At 31.3% G+C, this 17,622-nt stretch overlaps 1 protein-coding gene across 4 annotated transcripts; it reads left to right on the forward strand.

Moving 5' to 3' along the window:
- Positions 1 to 253: 253 nt before the first annotated feature.
- Positions 254 to 17,114, forward strand: LOC111908021 (uncharacterized). Of its 4 annotated transcripts, XM_052764187.1 has the most exons (12): positions 254 to 606; positions 1,119 to 2,059; positions 5,327 to 5,374; positions 6,098 to 6,145; positions 11,985 to 13,004; positions 13,818 to 14,747; positions 14,851 to 14,991; positions 15,112 to 15,218; positions 15,505 to 15,868; positions 15,959 to 16,180; positions 16,299 to 16,405; positions 16,586 to 17,114. In XM_052764187.1, the coding sequence occupies exons 2-12, from the start codon at positions 1,154 to 1,156 to the stop codon at positions 16,998 to 17,000; spliced, it is 4,308 nt and encodes a 1,435-aa protein (XP_052620147.1). In that variant the 5' UTR covers positions 254 to 606; positions 1,119 to 1,153; the 3' UTR covers positions 17,001 to 17,114. The 4 variants fall into 4 exon arrangements, with proteins under 4 accessions (XP_052620147.1, XP_052620148.1, XP_052620149.1 ...); XM_052764188.1 differs by having other exon boundaries at positions 254 to 2,059; XM_052764189.1 differs by lacking the exon at positions 6,098 to 6,145.
- The last annotated feature ends 508 nt before the right edge of the window (positions 17,115 to 17,622 follow it).

A 17,622-nucleotide genomic window follows, 5' to 3' on the forward strand; every position in this document is an offset into this window, starting at 1 on the left:
TTGTAGTTAAAAGAAATAGAAAATATAAATATAAATAACAAAATCGTAATTTTTAAAAAAATCAAACTAAATGGGACAAAACATGAAAAAAAACCGAAAAATTTAGTTCGGTGGTGCTAATTCAAAAATTGTTTGGACTAAAATGAGAATTTTTAAACAACCAGAGGACCTTTTTACAATTTAATCTTTCTAAATCTGTAACTATTATATCTATATTATATATAGTTTATTGAGATCGAGATGTATTACTCTTTCTTTTTAAATTTCCGTTTGCATTCCAAGAAGTTGACTTTTGTCGCCAATTTTGCTGCTGTTAGATTGTGTTGTAGACGAAGGGACTGGGAAGGGATTCGATTTGGTCATCCTCATAGTCTTCACAAAATCGATCCATAAGGGTGGGAGTTTGGTTGCGTAATCTTCATTTTATGAACCAGTGAACAGTCTATCGAGATTTCATCTAAATCGCAGGACATCGGCCACCACAACATCGAAAATGTTTGCAAATCAGCAGTTAATCGTTCTTTATAAAGCATTAGGATTTATTCGATTTCCTGGTACTAATTTCTATTCGATTTCCTAGTACTCATCAAAAAACGATATTGCAAGGTTAGCATCTCTTTACCTGTACATGTTCTTCTTTGTGCGTGTTTGTTACTCTATTGTGGTTCATGAATTTTTTCGCATCTCAATTGGTGAACTGCAGTTATAACTTTTGATTTCAATTTCAAGTTTAACGTCTAATCTGATCAACCAACCTGTAATGTATCTTTGATATATTGGGATTTTCAGTGGTATGTTTGTTAGTAATGGGATTAGAAATTTCAAATTAAAACCAAAAACAAATGTGTGAAGGCCAATGGTTTTGGGGACGTTTTGTTTGTGGCTAATCTCTATGTCCAATGTCAAGAGTTGGTTGATCTTGTAAAAAGTTAGGATAAATCTTCCTTTTCCCTGACTTTCTATGTTAATTAGTTGTTTTTTTTGGTTATATTTTATTGGGAATTTATTTTTATGCTGTCCCTGACGAAAATTTCTTGTTCCGCCCTTGGTTTGTTAATCTTTTTGGCTTTATATATCATCAGTGAAACTGAAACCTCATCATCCTTGTGCCTTTGCAGTTGTTATAATCTGTTTTCTTGAAAACAAACAAATCATGTCGTTCCTGGAAAAGTTTGGTCACTTAAGAATTCCACTGGAAGAGATAAGAGGAGCAACAAACAACTTTGCTGCAAAATATTTAATTGGGCGTGGTGGTTCTGGAAAGATCTACAAAGGAGTGCTCATCCGGCCAGGAGGCTCTGTCAGGGTCGCATTCAAGTTGCTTGATAGAGCATTCGTCCAAGGATCATCAGACTTCTGGAACGAGATTATCCTTCTTTCTGAATGTCGACATGAAAATATCATAAACTTTGTTGGCTTCTGTGATGAGGGGAACCAGATGATCCTTGTCTACGAGTTTGCAAGAAACGGAAGCCTCGAACTACATTTACGTAGCGCTGACCTCACTTGGTTGAAGCGCCTCCAAATTTGCCTTGGTGCAGCTCGTGGCTTAAGTTATCTTCATAACCAACAGAGAATCATTCATCGTGACTTGAAGAGCGCACATATTCTATTAGACCAAAATTGGCATGCAAAGATAGCTGATTTTCGGTTATCCAAATTTGATCCGGCAAGTATGATGAATGCTTTCCTTTTTACAGATATGGTTGGTACACTCGGCTACATGGATCCTCTGTACATTGAAACTGGTCTTCTAACAAAAGAGTCAGACATTTACGCTTTTGGGATTGTATTAATGGAAGTTCTTTGTGGGAGACTGGTAAATCAAGAGGGGAAAATGGTACGCCGCCATTATGAAGAAAGAAAACTCACCGAAATCATAGATCCAATTCTAAGAAAACAAATGAGCGCAGATTCCTTGGATCTTTTTTCTGCTATTGCATATCAATGCCTGAAAACAGAACACAAGGAACGCCCATCGATCATTGAGGTTGTGGAAAAGCTTGAGCGGGTTTTGGAACTTCAACCAAAATTTGAGGAGGCGTTAGCACATCAACAAGTAAGTTACTATATTAATTACACATTTTCGGTTATTATTTCATCAATAATTCATTTAAACATCTATATATATATATATATATATATATATATATATATATATATATATATATATATATATATATATATATATATATATATATATATATATATATATATATATATATATATATAATATAAATGACCACATGCAAAATGTTATTATGCGGAGTCGCACAATCCAAACGGTGTAAAATTGCGAACTACCATGTAAACCTTAACAAACTATTCAAAATCTTTAAACGTAAAAATGTGAAGAAAAGAGAAAGTATAACTAAACACTAAGATTGTGTTGAGTAAGACTATTAAAGTAGGTTATAAAGTTTGCTTTTAAAATAATATTTAAGATAACTTCTTAATAATTTTATTATATTTTTTTCCACAAGTTTGCAAACACATCTTACATGCTCATTTTTCACTAAAAATATACATATAAACATATATATAATAGTTTTTGTTTTAGGGGAGACCAAACCTTTTTGTTGTGATAACACCCTTACCAAATAGAAATATAATAAGAGATCAAAATAACGCATATTATAGAAATATAATAAGAGATCAAAATAACGCATATTATAGAAATATAAAATAACGCATATTATAGTTTTTGTCCTGTGGAATTGGGTAGTCTACCTGCTTAGTCCCTATAAAGAATTTTTAACTCGGAACATCCATGTGGTACGAATTTGTTGCGTTTTTGGTCCCTAATCGATATAAAAAGACTAATTTACCCTTAACAATTTTTTTAACCTTTTAATATTATTTATTTATTAAGAAAACTAATGAATTATGTGGGTCCCAACTACCACTTCATGTCCTTGTCCTCCGCCCTCCCCCTTCTTGCTCTATAGTCTATACCAGCCTACCACCACCATTGATGAACCACCCTTACTCCTCCCCTTTTCTTGCTATATGCCTATCACCAGTCTCCACAGCTTCTAACAAACACCCGTATCTTCCCCTCCGTCGATTACATCTGATAAGCATAAAATCGTTGGATCTGGATAATTTTTTCATCTAACTTATTATCTAATTTTTTCTTTATTACGTAGTTTATTAGCTACATCTTGTTTATTAGACACTAATATTTTTGCTAAACACAAACTTAATAGTATGGATAAATTACCTAAATCTCCGTACTTATATATGCTGAAAACTTTGTTAGAGTTCAAATTTTTCCCACATCCACACCGCTAAGTTTAGACTTTTGCATACTTTCGTATTATTATTTATTTATATTTATTATACTTAAATATGCAATTTTCTTCTACTTTTACACACTTATGAGCAGGGCCGGTCATGAGGATTTAAATATCATCAAAATGCCCTGAACGAGCCACAAAAATGGCCCTTATCGCTATTATAGGTTTTTTATTTTTAAATAAATATATATACATATATAATAAAAAAAATTAGGCCCCCAAAAAAACTGGGCTCTATGCAGCTGCCCACTTTGTCCCTCCTTCCCTGTCCCCTCATGCTTATGAGTGTGTGATTTGTATAGTTTCAAAACATTTGTAAACCTTAAAAATTTATATTTATTTTATATATGAAAAGAGTAATTACTCCATAAATGGTTAATATTGTATGCAATTTTCTTTAAATTGGCCCCAAGACACCTTGGTGTTTTCATTAGAGACCTAATGTAATAGAAAAATACATGCAGTAAGACCATGAAACCTTTGACAAAATTTTGATATACAAAAATAACACAAAAAATCAATGAAAAGTAAAAAACAATAAAAAACCCGTTAGCCACAAGGCCCACAAAATATTATCAAACATCTTGCACACCACTTTCAAACATGCCACCTCATTATTGTCGTTGTAAAGGTTGCAATGCCAATCTATATCTATAGGGTCCATCTTTATAAAACTAAATTATTAGTTATTAGTAAAAGTTATATTTAATTATTAATATTGTATAAATATATTTATATACTTAGAAATATATAAATTCGCATCAAAATTATTAAATTTGTATGTTTAATGCATTAAATTAAATTAAATTAAGTATTTATTATTATTATTATTTAAATACTATATATTTTCGTAATTGTTTATTAATTAAATTATAATCTATTGTATTCATGTTAATACTGTATTAAATATTAATTAACTATAAATAAAGAAAATATTTTTTAAAATTATAAAATGTTTCTTGACATATCATCATAGATCGTATATGAATGAAAATAGACACTACAATGAGAGTAATTATGAAAACGGAAATTTCTTATATGGCTTCTTAAACATCAAAATAGTATATACGCCCAACTTAATTTGTAATTATCATATTTTCTGAAACTTTTTTTTTTAAACATTTATAAAATAGTATAATCATTTTAAAATCTTATTTTTTTATGAATTGACTATAATACCCTCTATAGAAATCTATGTCCGAAATACCATATATATCATCATAAACTTCTAAATTATTATATATACCCTGATTATTATTTTAATTTTAATAAACTCATAAATATCAACACATAAGATCGGACTCAAAACTCTAGCAAAAATCAAATTAAGCTATTTAAAAAGAATTAGAATCATTTCTAATTTATCATTGCCCAAAATCACAAAAAGAATTCATGACACCATAAATGTTTATAAAACCAAAATGTTGTTTGCTTATGTTTCTATTTCAACCTTGATTTCATAAACTTGTTATTGGTTTCAAGATTTTTGGAGTATACGGTATTTAGGTTAGCTCCAAGTGAAAAGAGGGACATACATACTCTCTCTCTCTCTCTCTCTCTCTCTCTCTCTATATATATATATATATATATATATATATATATATATATATATATATACTAATAAATAAAACCCATTTTTTGCCACATGTCATGTCCTCATTGATTTGGACACATGGCATTTTAATAGATTTTTAGAATTTATTTATTTCCACATGTAATTTTCTGATTTGTTCACATATCATAACTTATTTCGGTTATAATATTGAGAGAAATAAATGCTTCCTTGAAAAAGAATTGATGTATTTATAATGTAATAAATGTCATAATTAATGAGAGCTCTAAAATTGATATTGATATTAAATTTAATGTTTAAATATTGATATTAAATTTTTATTTTTAATAAACCCGTGTAATACACGGGTCTTACACCTAATATATATATATATATATATATATATATATATATATATATATATATATATATATATATATATATATATACTGACTTTTTTTTTTGTCAATATTAGGTTGCAGATAATTTGAAAGACAGACGAGAAGGTGAAGAGGACTTCAAGGTAATGAAATTGAAATTTTAAACATAATTATATGAATGAAAATAGACACTACAATGAGAGTAATTATAAAAAGGGAAATTTCGTTTATGGCTTCTTAAACATCAAAATATTATATATGCCCAACTTAATTAGTAATTATCATATTTTCTCAAACTTTTTTTTAAACATTTGTAAAATAGTATAATCATTTTAAAATCTTATTTTTTTATGAATTGACTATAATATCCTCTATAGAAATCTAAGTTCGAAATACCATATATATATATCATCATAAACTTCTAAATTATTATATATACCCTGATTATTATTTTAATTTTAATAAACTCATAAATATCAACACATAAGATCGGTCTCAAAACTCTAGCAAAAATCAAATTAAGCTATTTAAAAAGAATTAGAATCATTTCTAATTTATCATTGCCCAAAATCACAAAAAGAATTTATGACACCAGAAATGTTTATAAAACCAAAATGTTGTTTGCTTATGTTTCTATTTCAACCTTGATTTCATAAACTTGTTATTGGTTTCAAGATTTTTGGAGTATACGGTATTTAGTTTAGCTCCAAGTGAAAAGAGGGACATACATACTCTTTCTCTCTCTCTCTCTCTCTTTATATATATATATATATATATATATATATATATATATATATATATATATATATATATATATATATATATATATATATATATATATACTGACTTTTTTTTGTCAATATTAGGTTGCACATAATTTGAAAGACAGACGAGAAGGTGAAGAGGACTTCAAGGTAATGAAATTGAAATTTTAAACATAATTATAATAACTTGTTTTCTTCTTTCCTTCAAAAATACTATAAGCGAAATTCTAAAAGTGAGGTGCCGGGTCCAAAACCAACATACTTCCTTGAACTTTGTCGTTTAACAATTTTCATCTAACATGATAACTTTGAGGTAGGTGTGTTGTGAGGTTTCAAGGGTAACAAGCGCACTTGCACGCACACACAAACACATCACCACTAGAAAAGCAACACCAACAACAATCATAACCCAACGGAAAATCATTAGCAGCAAAATAAGTTTAGTTTTTATTATGGAAAATTAGCTATATACTTCTAGAATTTTGATACGAATCGGGAGAGATGGGGTAGAGTTTATAAGAGACGCAACACAAGGGGGTGATTATTAATTATTTAAAGTTGATTATAGACTTTATCTTTGTGATTAAGTTTCCTAGTATAGTGATTTTCGTTTATGTTTAAATAAGGGTTAGGGCCTGCTTGGGTGGAGGCATGAATTAAGTTCTTTCGTAGTCTTTTTGTTTGGAGATCCCTCCGAATCTCGAACTATAAGAACCCCATTGTTGATTTCCTTTAAGCATTAAGCTAATAGTAATTGGAGTTTTGATTCGGTTCTTATCAAATTTTAGTGAGATATTTAACAAATAATTATACATTACTAATTAGTAAAAATCTTAGTAAAAATATTCTTACGACAAAACTGTGGACAATAAAATGATATTTTTTACCGTCACTATTCTGGATGATATATTTGTCGTTGCACAACCGCTAAAAGTTTGTCACCATTTTGTGGTTGGATTGAACCCTTTTCTTTTGTCAACAATCTGACATTAAGGTGCTGTTTTTTTCGAAGCGAAAACAACCGAAGTCTACGGACCACATCTGCAACTCTCTGAAATAGAAGAGGTGGACCAAACGGCTATAGCCTGTAATAAAAAGTTTGTTTGTTTTTAACCTCTACAGACTGCTGCAATAAACTGAAATTAACTATATAATAGTTAAAAATAAATCTAAATAAAAAATTTATTTAGTTTAATCATATGCAAATCAGATATAAAGATCATTATGATGATATGAATTTTCAAGAGGTTTATATAAAAGAATTAAACATAATATTTGCTAAATAACAATAAATAAATTGTTAATTTAGCTAAAAACATGTTCATTTTTGTTAAAATTTTGAAGACGATGATTATTTTTCGGGTTAACTTCAATAAATTTAGTAATTTTAATGACTACCTTTATAATTTATGAATATTTGGTTATTGACAATATGACACAAAAAATATTTATATGAAATTTATCTAACGGATTTGAAATTATTTGAAATTATGTAAAATATGCTTCAATTGTTTTTAATATTCTTCAAATATTATTAAAATAATAAACATATTGTTGAAAAAAAGTTTAAAACAAATCTAAGTTGAATAATATAACTTAAAGTAAGTGAGAAGTGATTTGAAAATGATGGTCCAGTGTTGCGCCGCGCAGCACACGCGCACCAGTTTTTGAGTTAGAAGTCTTCCAAAAAACAAATAGCTGCAAAAGACCAAGTGTTACGCGTGTGCTACGCGGCGCAGCAAGAAGTGGTTTTTCCGAGAGAAAAAAAACAAACAAACAACACCTAAGTTTGAGTCATAATTAATTGCAAATTGTTTCATTTATCCCTTTTGTACAATGACCTTATTTTACAAAATAATATATTCACTTACAAATTATAATGTCATAATATAATATAGAGAAAAATGCTAAAACGGTCCCTGGTATGTATTTTTTTCTAAGTTTTGGTCCAAACCCTGATTTTTTTTTGGATGGGTGGTCATTTTGTGGTAGTTTAGTGGGGTATTTGGTTCCTCTGAATACTGAAATGACTGTAATACCCTTGGGGTATATATTTTCCATTTTTTTTAAAATCTAATACTTATTAATTTTTTAATAATTAAAAAATAAGATGGCCTCTCTCTCTCTCTCTCTCTCACCCTTAGAATAACGACTCTCAAACCTGAACTACCATCCTCTATTATATTCAAAACTCATACACTAAATTCACTTTAAAACCCACCATCAATCCTATTTTTGCAACCAAAGAACAATTCAGATCGATTTTTGTCTCTATAAGTCTGGTTGTGAAATCAGACATAGAATACACACACAAGATCTAGATCTGGTGACTCTACCTTCGATCATCACCCCATGGTGACTCTACCTCCGATCTCCACCCTGCAAATTTCGTCTTTATCATAACACTCATAAGAACCTAATGTGTAGAGACCAAAATGACCCAAAAAATACAAGTAAAAGTACATAGAGAAGGTAGCACATTCTGAATCAAAATATGTAGATTTATGATCTTCTCATTGTTGTTGCCCGTAGATCACCATCTCTCATCGGAAATCGCATACCGTTAGGGTTCATACTCGAAATAAGTATGTATGTGTGTGTTCATCCATTAAACCCATCCTCTACTTCTTTATGGTTTTCCAGTCAACCACATGAACTCATATCATCTATTACAAGGAACAACAATGGTGAATTGCTGAAGGAAGCTCATTTCTGCAAGATTAATAACCTTGAAGATTTCTCGATTTCTGCAAGATTAACAACCTCGATGTTACTCGATAGCGGAACTCTGTCGTCTTGTGTTTCCTCAAGGTCGTCGTATGTCGGCCGGAGCTCAAAACGAAGGGTGTTTTTTAAGTTGCTTTTTTTGTTAGATACATTAAATTCGTCGTAATCAGGTCAAGGCCTCAAATTTTCGAAATAAATCTCATCAAAGTTGATTATGTGCTTTTAATTTTTTGTGTGTTTGTATGTTTAATCCTTAGAAAATGGTTGTGACGGTGATAACATGTGAAGGGTTTGGAGTCTGAGTTGTAAGTGAAGGGTTGGGAGGAAGATGATGGTGGTGGGTGGTATTGTTTTTAGCATGTGTGTGTGTGTGTGTGAGAGAGAGAGAGAGAGAGAGAGAGAGAGAGAGAGAGAGAGAGAGAGAGGAGGTGGGATCCTCTTAAGTTTTAACTATTAAAATAAATAAATAAGTATTAGATTTTAAAAAATTGAAAGAAAAATAGAAAATAAATACCCCAAGGGTATGGATGATCGTTGATAGATTTTGATTGATTTGATTTTTTATTAATATACAAAAATAAAATAAGAATGGGAATAATAAGAATAATAAAATTAAGTTAAAGTAAAATATCATATTTGTAAAAATGAATTTAAAATGATGGGATGTTTGAGTGATTAATGGGAATGTGGTGCATTTGGTAAAAGAATTGTTAAAGTAAAAATAAATGATTGATTATACCCAACTCAACTTTAGCTTTTTGTGAAATAAATAACAATTAATTGCTATTTATATTAGGCCCGAAACCTAATGTTGTGAAGAATTAAAGAAGCTTTTGAAAATAAACAGAAAAACCTAAAAATGTAAAAGAATATGTTTTCTAGGAAGCCTAAAAATCAATCAACCTTATACTTTATAGAATGTAGATAGGTTGGCCTTCAGCTTTCCTTCGGTACCACCAATTACATGGCTTTGTCATGGCCGATACCGGGAAATCTGAAGTCGTGTCGGGTTAAAGGATCGCCGCTCCCTTCTTCTTCTCTTTTTTCTTGACTTTATTCAACCATTATATTTTAACCAAATTATTTTCTATATAAACCACTCTTAGCCTCTTCATAAATGTAATAAACTTTCTAAACATATATTTTTAAATTTTGTGGGATGAGAGAGTTTCATTGCATGTGCTTAGGGTTGGGAGGTAGGAAGTGAGATGAGAGATAAAAGATTGATGTGCAGCCTATGTGGCGTTAGAGTTGGGACCAACACACCCTTATGCAAATTTCATTAGATTGCACAATATTCTAGGGTGAATTGTTACGGTCAAAACCGATTAGGTTTTTTGTCCTCTGCTTGTGTGGCTTTTCGGACTTAAGGCATATGTTATATTAAAATAATTGCCGTTGAAAATTGATATTTCCATCAAATAAATAATTTCGAATTAATTATAAGAGTTTATAAATATTTACTAAAATCAATCTTTAATAAATAATTAATTTTATCAAGTTGTTGTTAGTGTAACCCTAAATAATCATATATTATCTAGTAATATCATTCTATAATGATTCTTGGACATATAGATCTTTTATGTTCCACATAACATTTCTATATGTTGTTGGTACTCTTAGGTTATCTAAGAGTACACTAAAGTTATATATTAACTTGTGTTATTCCATCAATGATGGGAAATGCATGACGAATGCATAACCATACTTAACACCAAATCAGATAGGCATTTGAATAACTGACCCTACCCTAAAGCAATATTCAAACAAGAGCATGCAGAAGAGCTAAATCAAAGATTCTAAGCCTATGCAATTCAAGTTATGTGCAACTTAAGACATTCATTTTATAAGTTGCCAACATCAATCCTAATTGTTCACTTCTACCAGACATGCTATTGATCTATTGGCGTATAATAAGCATATGATGCATATAGCACATAAAACACATAATACATTTACTCTTATCCAGGCAGTTCTAGCATGCTATTACATCTAATAGTTAAATTTTCTATCATGCATAATCAAATAACTGCACTTTAAAGTCGACTTAGGTCATAGAACAATGTTCGTAATCCTAGAGCAACAATCAAACAAGAACATGCAGTGTGACAAAGTTCACATTCCTAACCCAAATGTTTTTGATAATTATTTGTAGGAAAAAAGTTTTCTTTCAAAATGTGTCATTTGAAAAAATGTTTTAAAAATTTTGAGCTTTTGGTTTGAGTTCAGACACACAAATCCTTCAAACCATGTTCAGATACCAACTTATAACATTCCAATTTTTAAAAATAACTAAAAAATTAATGTGATTAAAACTCATCATAATTTAATTGACAATTCCTTTGTAAATCTCATAAAACATAACTCGTTCGTTTACAAAGATACAACTTTGAATAACTCAAGTATTAATCCAACATGAATATTTTTCTTAAATAATCATATTCATTCAAAAAATAAAAGCAGAAGTCGTAAATAGTCATAAAAGTCTTATACAATCTTGTGCGATCCTAGAGCAACAATCAAACAAGAACATGCAGTGTGACAAAGTTCGCATTCCTAACCCAACTGTTTTTTATAATTATTTGTAGGAAAAAAGTTTTCTTTCAAAATGTGTCATTTGAAAATTGTTTTGAAAATTTTGAGCTTTTGGTTACACACAAAATGTGTCTGAATCCTTCAAACCATGTTCTGATACCAACTTATAACATTTCATTTTTTTAAAAATAACTAAAAAAATTAATTTGATTAAAATCATCATAATTTAATTGACAATTCCTTTGTAAATCTCATAAAACATAACTCGTTCGTTTACAAAGAAACAACTTTGAATAACTCAAGTATTAATCCAACATGAATATTTTCTTAAATAATCATAATATTAAATCCTTTTCATACTTTATTCAAAACATAAAAGCAGAAGTCGTAATAGTCATAAAAGTCTTATACAATCTTGTGCGATAAGCATGCACACGTACCAATACATACAAACATACATAAATAGATAATCAGATACATACACACATACATATATACATTCTGAATTCAAATGAATTATATTTACTCACTTTCTATGTGTTTGTTAATTGTTACTTGTCAATAAGCAGCATGTTATAGTAAGGAGGATAGCGACCCCGATCGGAAATTGATTCCTTAAGCCATGTTTTGGACCGGATTTTTTGAGTTGTGTGTGATCTTGTGTGTATAGTAATATTACAATAACCAAGGAATTTTAACTTTTAGTTTTTAAATTTCAACTTGGCAGGTGAAAACGATGGAACATATGAAGATCCCATTAAAAGATATAAAGTCAGCAACTCATGATTTTCATGAGCATTTTAAAATTGGAAGGGGTGGATTTGGGGAAGTATACAAAGCAGATCTCTTCCACTTCGATTTCAGAAAATACATTGCAGAGAATAGATTTCAAAGGCTTTCTTTGGCAGAACCCTCAGACTACCCAAAAAGACAAAGCACAGTTGCTATTAAGCGGTTAGATCGTAGATATGGACAAGGACCTGCACAGTTCTTGCAAGAACTCTCGATGCTTCCATATCTTACACACAAAAACCTTGTCACACTTGTTGGATTTTGTGATGAAGATCGTGAGAATATTCTTGTTTATGAGTATGCCCCAAATGGAAGCCTCCATGATCATATTCATAGTCCTAATACCACAAATAGTCATACATGGGCAAGACGTCTTCAGATTTGCCTCGATGCTGCCTCTGGGCTTGAGTTTCTCCATAATGGTATTGGAGAACATTATAGGATAATACATCGAGATATAAAGAGCTCCAACATTTTATTAGGCCAAAACTACATTGGTATGATTAGTGACTTTGGGTTGTCAAAAATTGGTCCTGCCAATCTAGAAGCCACCTTTGTGATGACTCAAGTTGCTGGCACACCACTATATATAGATCCACAATATCAAAAAACAGGTTTGCTAACAAAAGAGTCTGATATTTATTCGTTTGGGGTGGTTTTGTTTGAAGCATTGAGTGGAAGGTTGGTTCATTTCCAAAGGTCTAAAGATGACCCAGAATTTCTGCTCAAGATGGCTAAACGTTGCTTCGAGAAAAAAATTATCAATGAGATTATCGACTCGAAGTTCAAGAAAGAATTCGAGAAATCCGGCTCTTCCATTCTAGATGACGAAACCTGCCCAGATTCCATAAAGATATATGCATCAATTGCATATAAATGTTGCAACGAAAAACGAGAGGACCGTCCTACAATAGCTGAAGTCGTGAAAGAACTTGAGAAAGCATTGAAGTCTCATGTAAGTCATTTGTTTTATAAGAGCATCTCCAATCCTATTCTCCATTTTCACCCCATTTTTGCCACCATTCTTCTCCAACCCCACCACATTTCTTACTCCAGTTTTGGAGAAATGAATAGTATTACTAAAAATATGGAGTAACACTATTCATTTCCCCAAAATCGGAGTTGAAGTTTCAGTTATCGATTTAAATCCCTGACTTTTTATGTTTATACATTTCTAGTTTTTTTAATCTTCTAGTTGTACATTAACTGCAATAATTAATATTTAAATATGTTAAATTATATTAATTAATCTTAAATATAAAGTTTAACTAACAGTTGACAAATTTTCGTCATTAAATTCATAATTATTTAAAATCCATATAATTATATGTAAACAATTTATTTTGTGATAACATAATTTACAATATTGTTGTAATGAAGAAAAGATAGAATATACATACATATATATATATATATATATATATATATATATATATATATATATATATATATATATATACACTAGAAATTTACTTTTTGGGGTAACAAATGTGTAAAAAATGGATTAAGGTTGGCGATAAAACACTATTTACCCCATTTTTTGGGAAATAAATGGAGATGGGTTGGATATGGTTTAACAACTATTGATCTGTGAGATCAGTTAACAACTCTTGATCATAAATATAATTCATTTTATTAGTTTAGGTTCTATTTTTTTTGTGAGGATAAATTAACATGATAGTTATAACGAAAATAAAAGTAGAGGGTATTTGGCTAAGCCAATCGTATAAGATCCATCAAATGAAAAGTGGAATGGGCAATTATGCAGGTAAACCGGGTGGAGGCCTTTAGAATAACACTTGGCGACATTAGATCTGCTACAAATGACTTCCGTGATAAAATAGAGCAAGGACCAGTAGGCGAGGTGTACTGTGGAGAACTTCAGTACTTAAAGGGACATGGCACAGTTACCATAAAGCGGCTCTGTGCTTCAGTGGATTCTTCTGGAGAAGAATTTATTAAGGAGATTGCAAGGCTTTATAGTTATAGCCATGAGAATGTTGTTCCAGTTTTAGGATTTTGTGAAGAAGGGACTGAGAGGATCATTGTTCTTGAGCATATGGTTAAAGGAAGTTTAAAAGATCATCTAACCAACAGTAGTCTGATGTGGAAACAACGACTCAAGATATGCATAGATGCTGCATATGGGATAGCTTACATTCATAGTCATGCTGAGACAGAACAGATGATTCATGGTGACTTAAAAAGCAGTAGCATTCTACTTGGAGATGACTGGAAAGCTTCTATTTCTGATTTCATCGTTTTCAAAGGTGCAGGCACTTTAGGTTATCTTGATCCACTCTATCCCAACACAAGTTCCCTTACACTGGAATCGGATGTTTATTCTTTTGGGGTTGTTTTATTTGAAATCTTATCTGGGAGATTGGCAACTGAAACGATTATAATTGATCAGCAACTGCCACTTGGTGAAGTCCCAAATGTTGAACCTCAACTTATAAACAGTGCAAGAGGTTCAGGCGACGACGAGCGAATGATTTTTCTTGCAAATTGGGCAGCAAAATGCTTCAAAAACAAAAAAGTAGAAGATATTATCTTTCATGCTATAAAGAAAGAAATTGACCCAATGTCCTTGGTGATATTTTCAACGATTGCAAACCAATGCTTGAGGGAACAACGGACTGATCGCCCAACAATGACTAAGGTTGTAGAAGAACTTGAAAAAGCCCTTGATTGCCAAGTAAGTTCACTTAATTAATGAGTAGATGAATTAGAACATATGGCTTAGGGTTAGAAAGGAGGGTTTCTTGAATAATATATTTTCATCTTTCACATATACACAGGATGAGTGGGAATGGGAGCAAAAACTACCTACGGATTATAAAGAAATAATCCAGATGTCAAAACGTCCGGTGGCCTCTACAATCAGAAAGAAGGATATCCATTCCCTCCTGTCATCGGGAATGCTACTTCACAACGAAAAAGTAGAGTCCCTTAAATCGTTTATGTATCTTCAATTGATTGCTTTATGAACTATGCTTTCCATAAACAAATTAATTTTCACTCACTCGTTTTCCACTTTTTATTGTCTTTTACGGTAATAGTGGTTTTCAATAAGCATGGATGGAGCAAGAAATGAAATGGCATCTGCAAAAACATTTTCATACGGTGATGTTTCTTCTGTGAAGTGGAAATCTGTACAAAAATCAAGGTTCTATATATAAACTTTTTAGTCAAGTCGTTTTACTAAGAATCCTCTACTTGGTGTAGCCTTGTGGCATACAGCTATCTTTTATGAAATGAAACTTATAATACCCAAGGATTTTAATTAGTAGCAAATCTCATATGTACATTTTGAGGAACTACCGACACTTGTTCCTTTTTACAATTTCGGTAATAATAAGAATGATCAATGGCTAGGAAAAAGGGTGGATTAATTGTATTATAAGATATATCAATATCATATAGAGTTGTTATATAGTTATATGCATGTGCAGATTCCCAAAGGTCGCAAGGATACCTGATATCTCAAATCTCAATATCAAAATTAAGATAAAAACTCAATTTCTAACTCCAGAGATGATGTATGGAGCTTACCTGGTGTTCAAGTTTTGTGATAAAAGAAAGGTTTCTAGCAGGCCGTTATACGTGAACCTAAAATATAAGAAGGCAGGTGAGACCTTAAGTGCATATTTTGCAGAGTGGGAAGTTGGAACCGAGTGGTTGAAAGTCAAACTGTTCCAATTTTCGAGTAATAATGGAAGTATCGATGTTGAGATTCTACTAGAAAGCTTGTCTCAGTATTATTGTGGCAGAGGGGCCATATATATTGAAGGCATAGAGTTTCAGGCCATTCGAAGTGTAAGTCAAATGATGCATGCTTCTTTCATGCTTATATTTATGGAAAAGATATGTGAATATGTCATAACATGGTCATTTAACTGTGTATAGGTTGACTTTGAACATAATAACGAATTGAAGGATGGAACAAACAGTGAAGGAGTTTTGATCAATACACAGTTGGACATGGACTGGGTGGAAAAAATGTTATATCGTTACGAAAAAATTATCAGGAGGTATGGGAAGAATGTCCATGTTGCCAATGGAATTGATAATAAAGAGGTGATTTATCGCCTTCTTTCTGAGGGAATTCATATTGACAAGGGTGAAAAGGTCTGATTTCCTTTCTTTTTTATGTACAAAAACTAGGCAAACCCTACAAATTATCATTCCCCTACCACCAACTTACTGTAGTATCATAATGACAAACTTGCAACTCTATGATGAACAGTTTTTCTCACTAAGCAAAGCGATGAAGAATTGCCACATGCTAAGGGCATCATCAGTTATATACAATTCCTTAAACTTAAGGTTCAGCACGCCTCCAACTGGATTAAGGTTTGCTTTTTTGAACTGTCTTAATTACTCCTTTCATCTCAAGTCATATTTATGTATATGCATGTGTACTTCATGTTAAATATTTTTAACTATTTTTATTTGATATATATAGACCTAGAAAGAGAGATATAATTATTAGCTTATATATTTTGAAATGACTAATTAAAAGAGTTAATATAGGTGCAGATTTGCAAAGGTTGCAAAAATTCTGTCTCACCAGGATTTCCGTATCAAATGTGATATAGAGACACAAATGCTCTCATCAGATGCAACCTATGCTTGTTTCCTTGTGTTCAAACTTTCAAAAAAATGTCGTGGGCTCAAGTGCCCAGTGAAAGCACGTGATCTAGTACCCCATAGAAAGGAAAGAACCAAAATCATTTCTTTCAGGTACCCAAGCACAGTGAATTTAGACAAAATCAAATGGATTCCAGAACAGAGAGAAGATGGATGGATGGAGGTTAAAGTGTGGGAATTTAACGTTGATAACACGCATAATGATGAGTTTGTTCCTATGGATTTGAAGCTGACATGTTTTGAAGGAAATATGTCTGGTTTTATTGTGTATGGCATTGAGTTCCGTCCTATAGCGTAAGTGTATATTAAGTAACATTTATACATGTTCTTCTAAGTTTATGGTAATCTGTTATTACATCTTTTGTGCTTTTATATTAACTTAATAAAGGGTCAATAGAAGATAGTTCCTCAATATATACTAGGCAGCGCATAGCTAGTTGCATGTCTATCAGTCTATACAAGACGAGATAAACTTCTTTTTTTAAGAGGGAAAATTACAAAGTAAAAGAAAATACACACAAGAGGTACAACATTTGTTTTTTTTTATATGGCATCAAAAGTTACAGGGGTGCAATACTATTAATAACCAGAAAACATACCAGTAGAATTAATGTAATCCTAAAGCGGACAAAGCTATTGGCTTTCCATGCCTTGTCTTCCTTATTCTTTCCCATAATTGTTGGGCAATGTGGTAAATTTCTCATTTCTTTTACTCATCGATTCTGATGACCCTAATCTTTCTTTTGGTCGTATCTGCACTCTCTTTGGGATTAATTTTTTATCGATTCCGTGATTAATATAGAGTTTGATGTGGCTAAGATTTAAGGTTCGTATCAAAGAATCACAAGAGCACAATAAATTTTCAATTTTCGGCGAAAACGGGAAATGAAATCGCTTCTGGAGTCGATTTTAGATCCTGT

The sequence above is a fragment of the Lactuca sativa genome, chromosome 5, assembly GCF_002870075.4.
Source record: "Lactuca sativa cultivar Salinas chromosome 5, Lsat_Salinas_v11, whole genome shotgun sequence".
Classification (NCBI taxonomy): domain Eukaryota; kingdom Viridiplantae; phylum Streptophyta; class Magnoliopsida; order Asterales; family Asteraceae; genus Lactuca; species Lactuca sativa.

What these genes read in the sequence shown, in the direction of transcription:
- LOC111908021 (XM_052764188.1), top strand. Translation starts at nt 1,154, where the DNA reads ATGTCGTTCCTGGAAAAGTTTGGTCACTTAAGAATTCCACTGGAAGAG. An exon ending in AAATCTGTACAAAAATCAAG is followed by an intron (nt 15,219 to 15,504) that starts GTTCTATATATA and finishes ATGCATGTGCAG; the next exon opens with ATTCCCAAAGGTCGCAAGGA. An exon ending in ATATTGACAAGGGTGAAAAG is followed by an intron (nt 16,181 to 16,298) that starts GTCTGATTTCCT and finishes TATGATGAACAG; the next exon opens with TTTTTCTCACTAAGCAAAGC.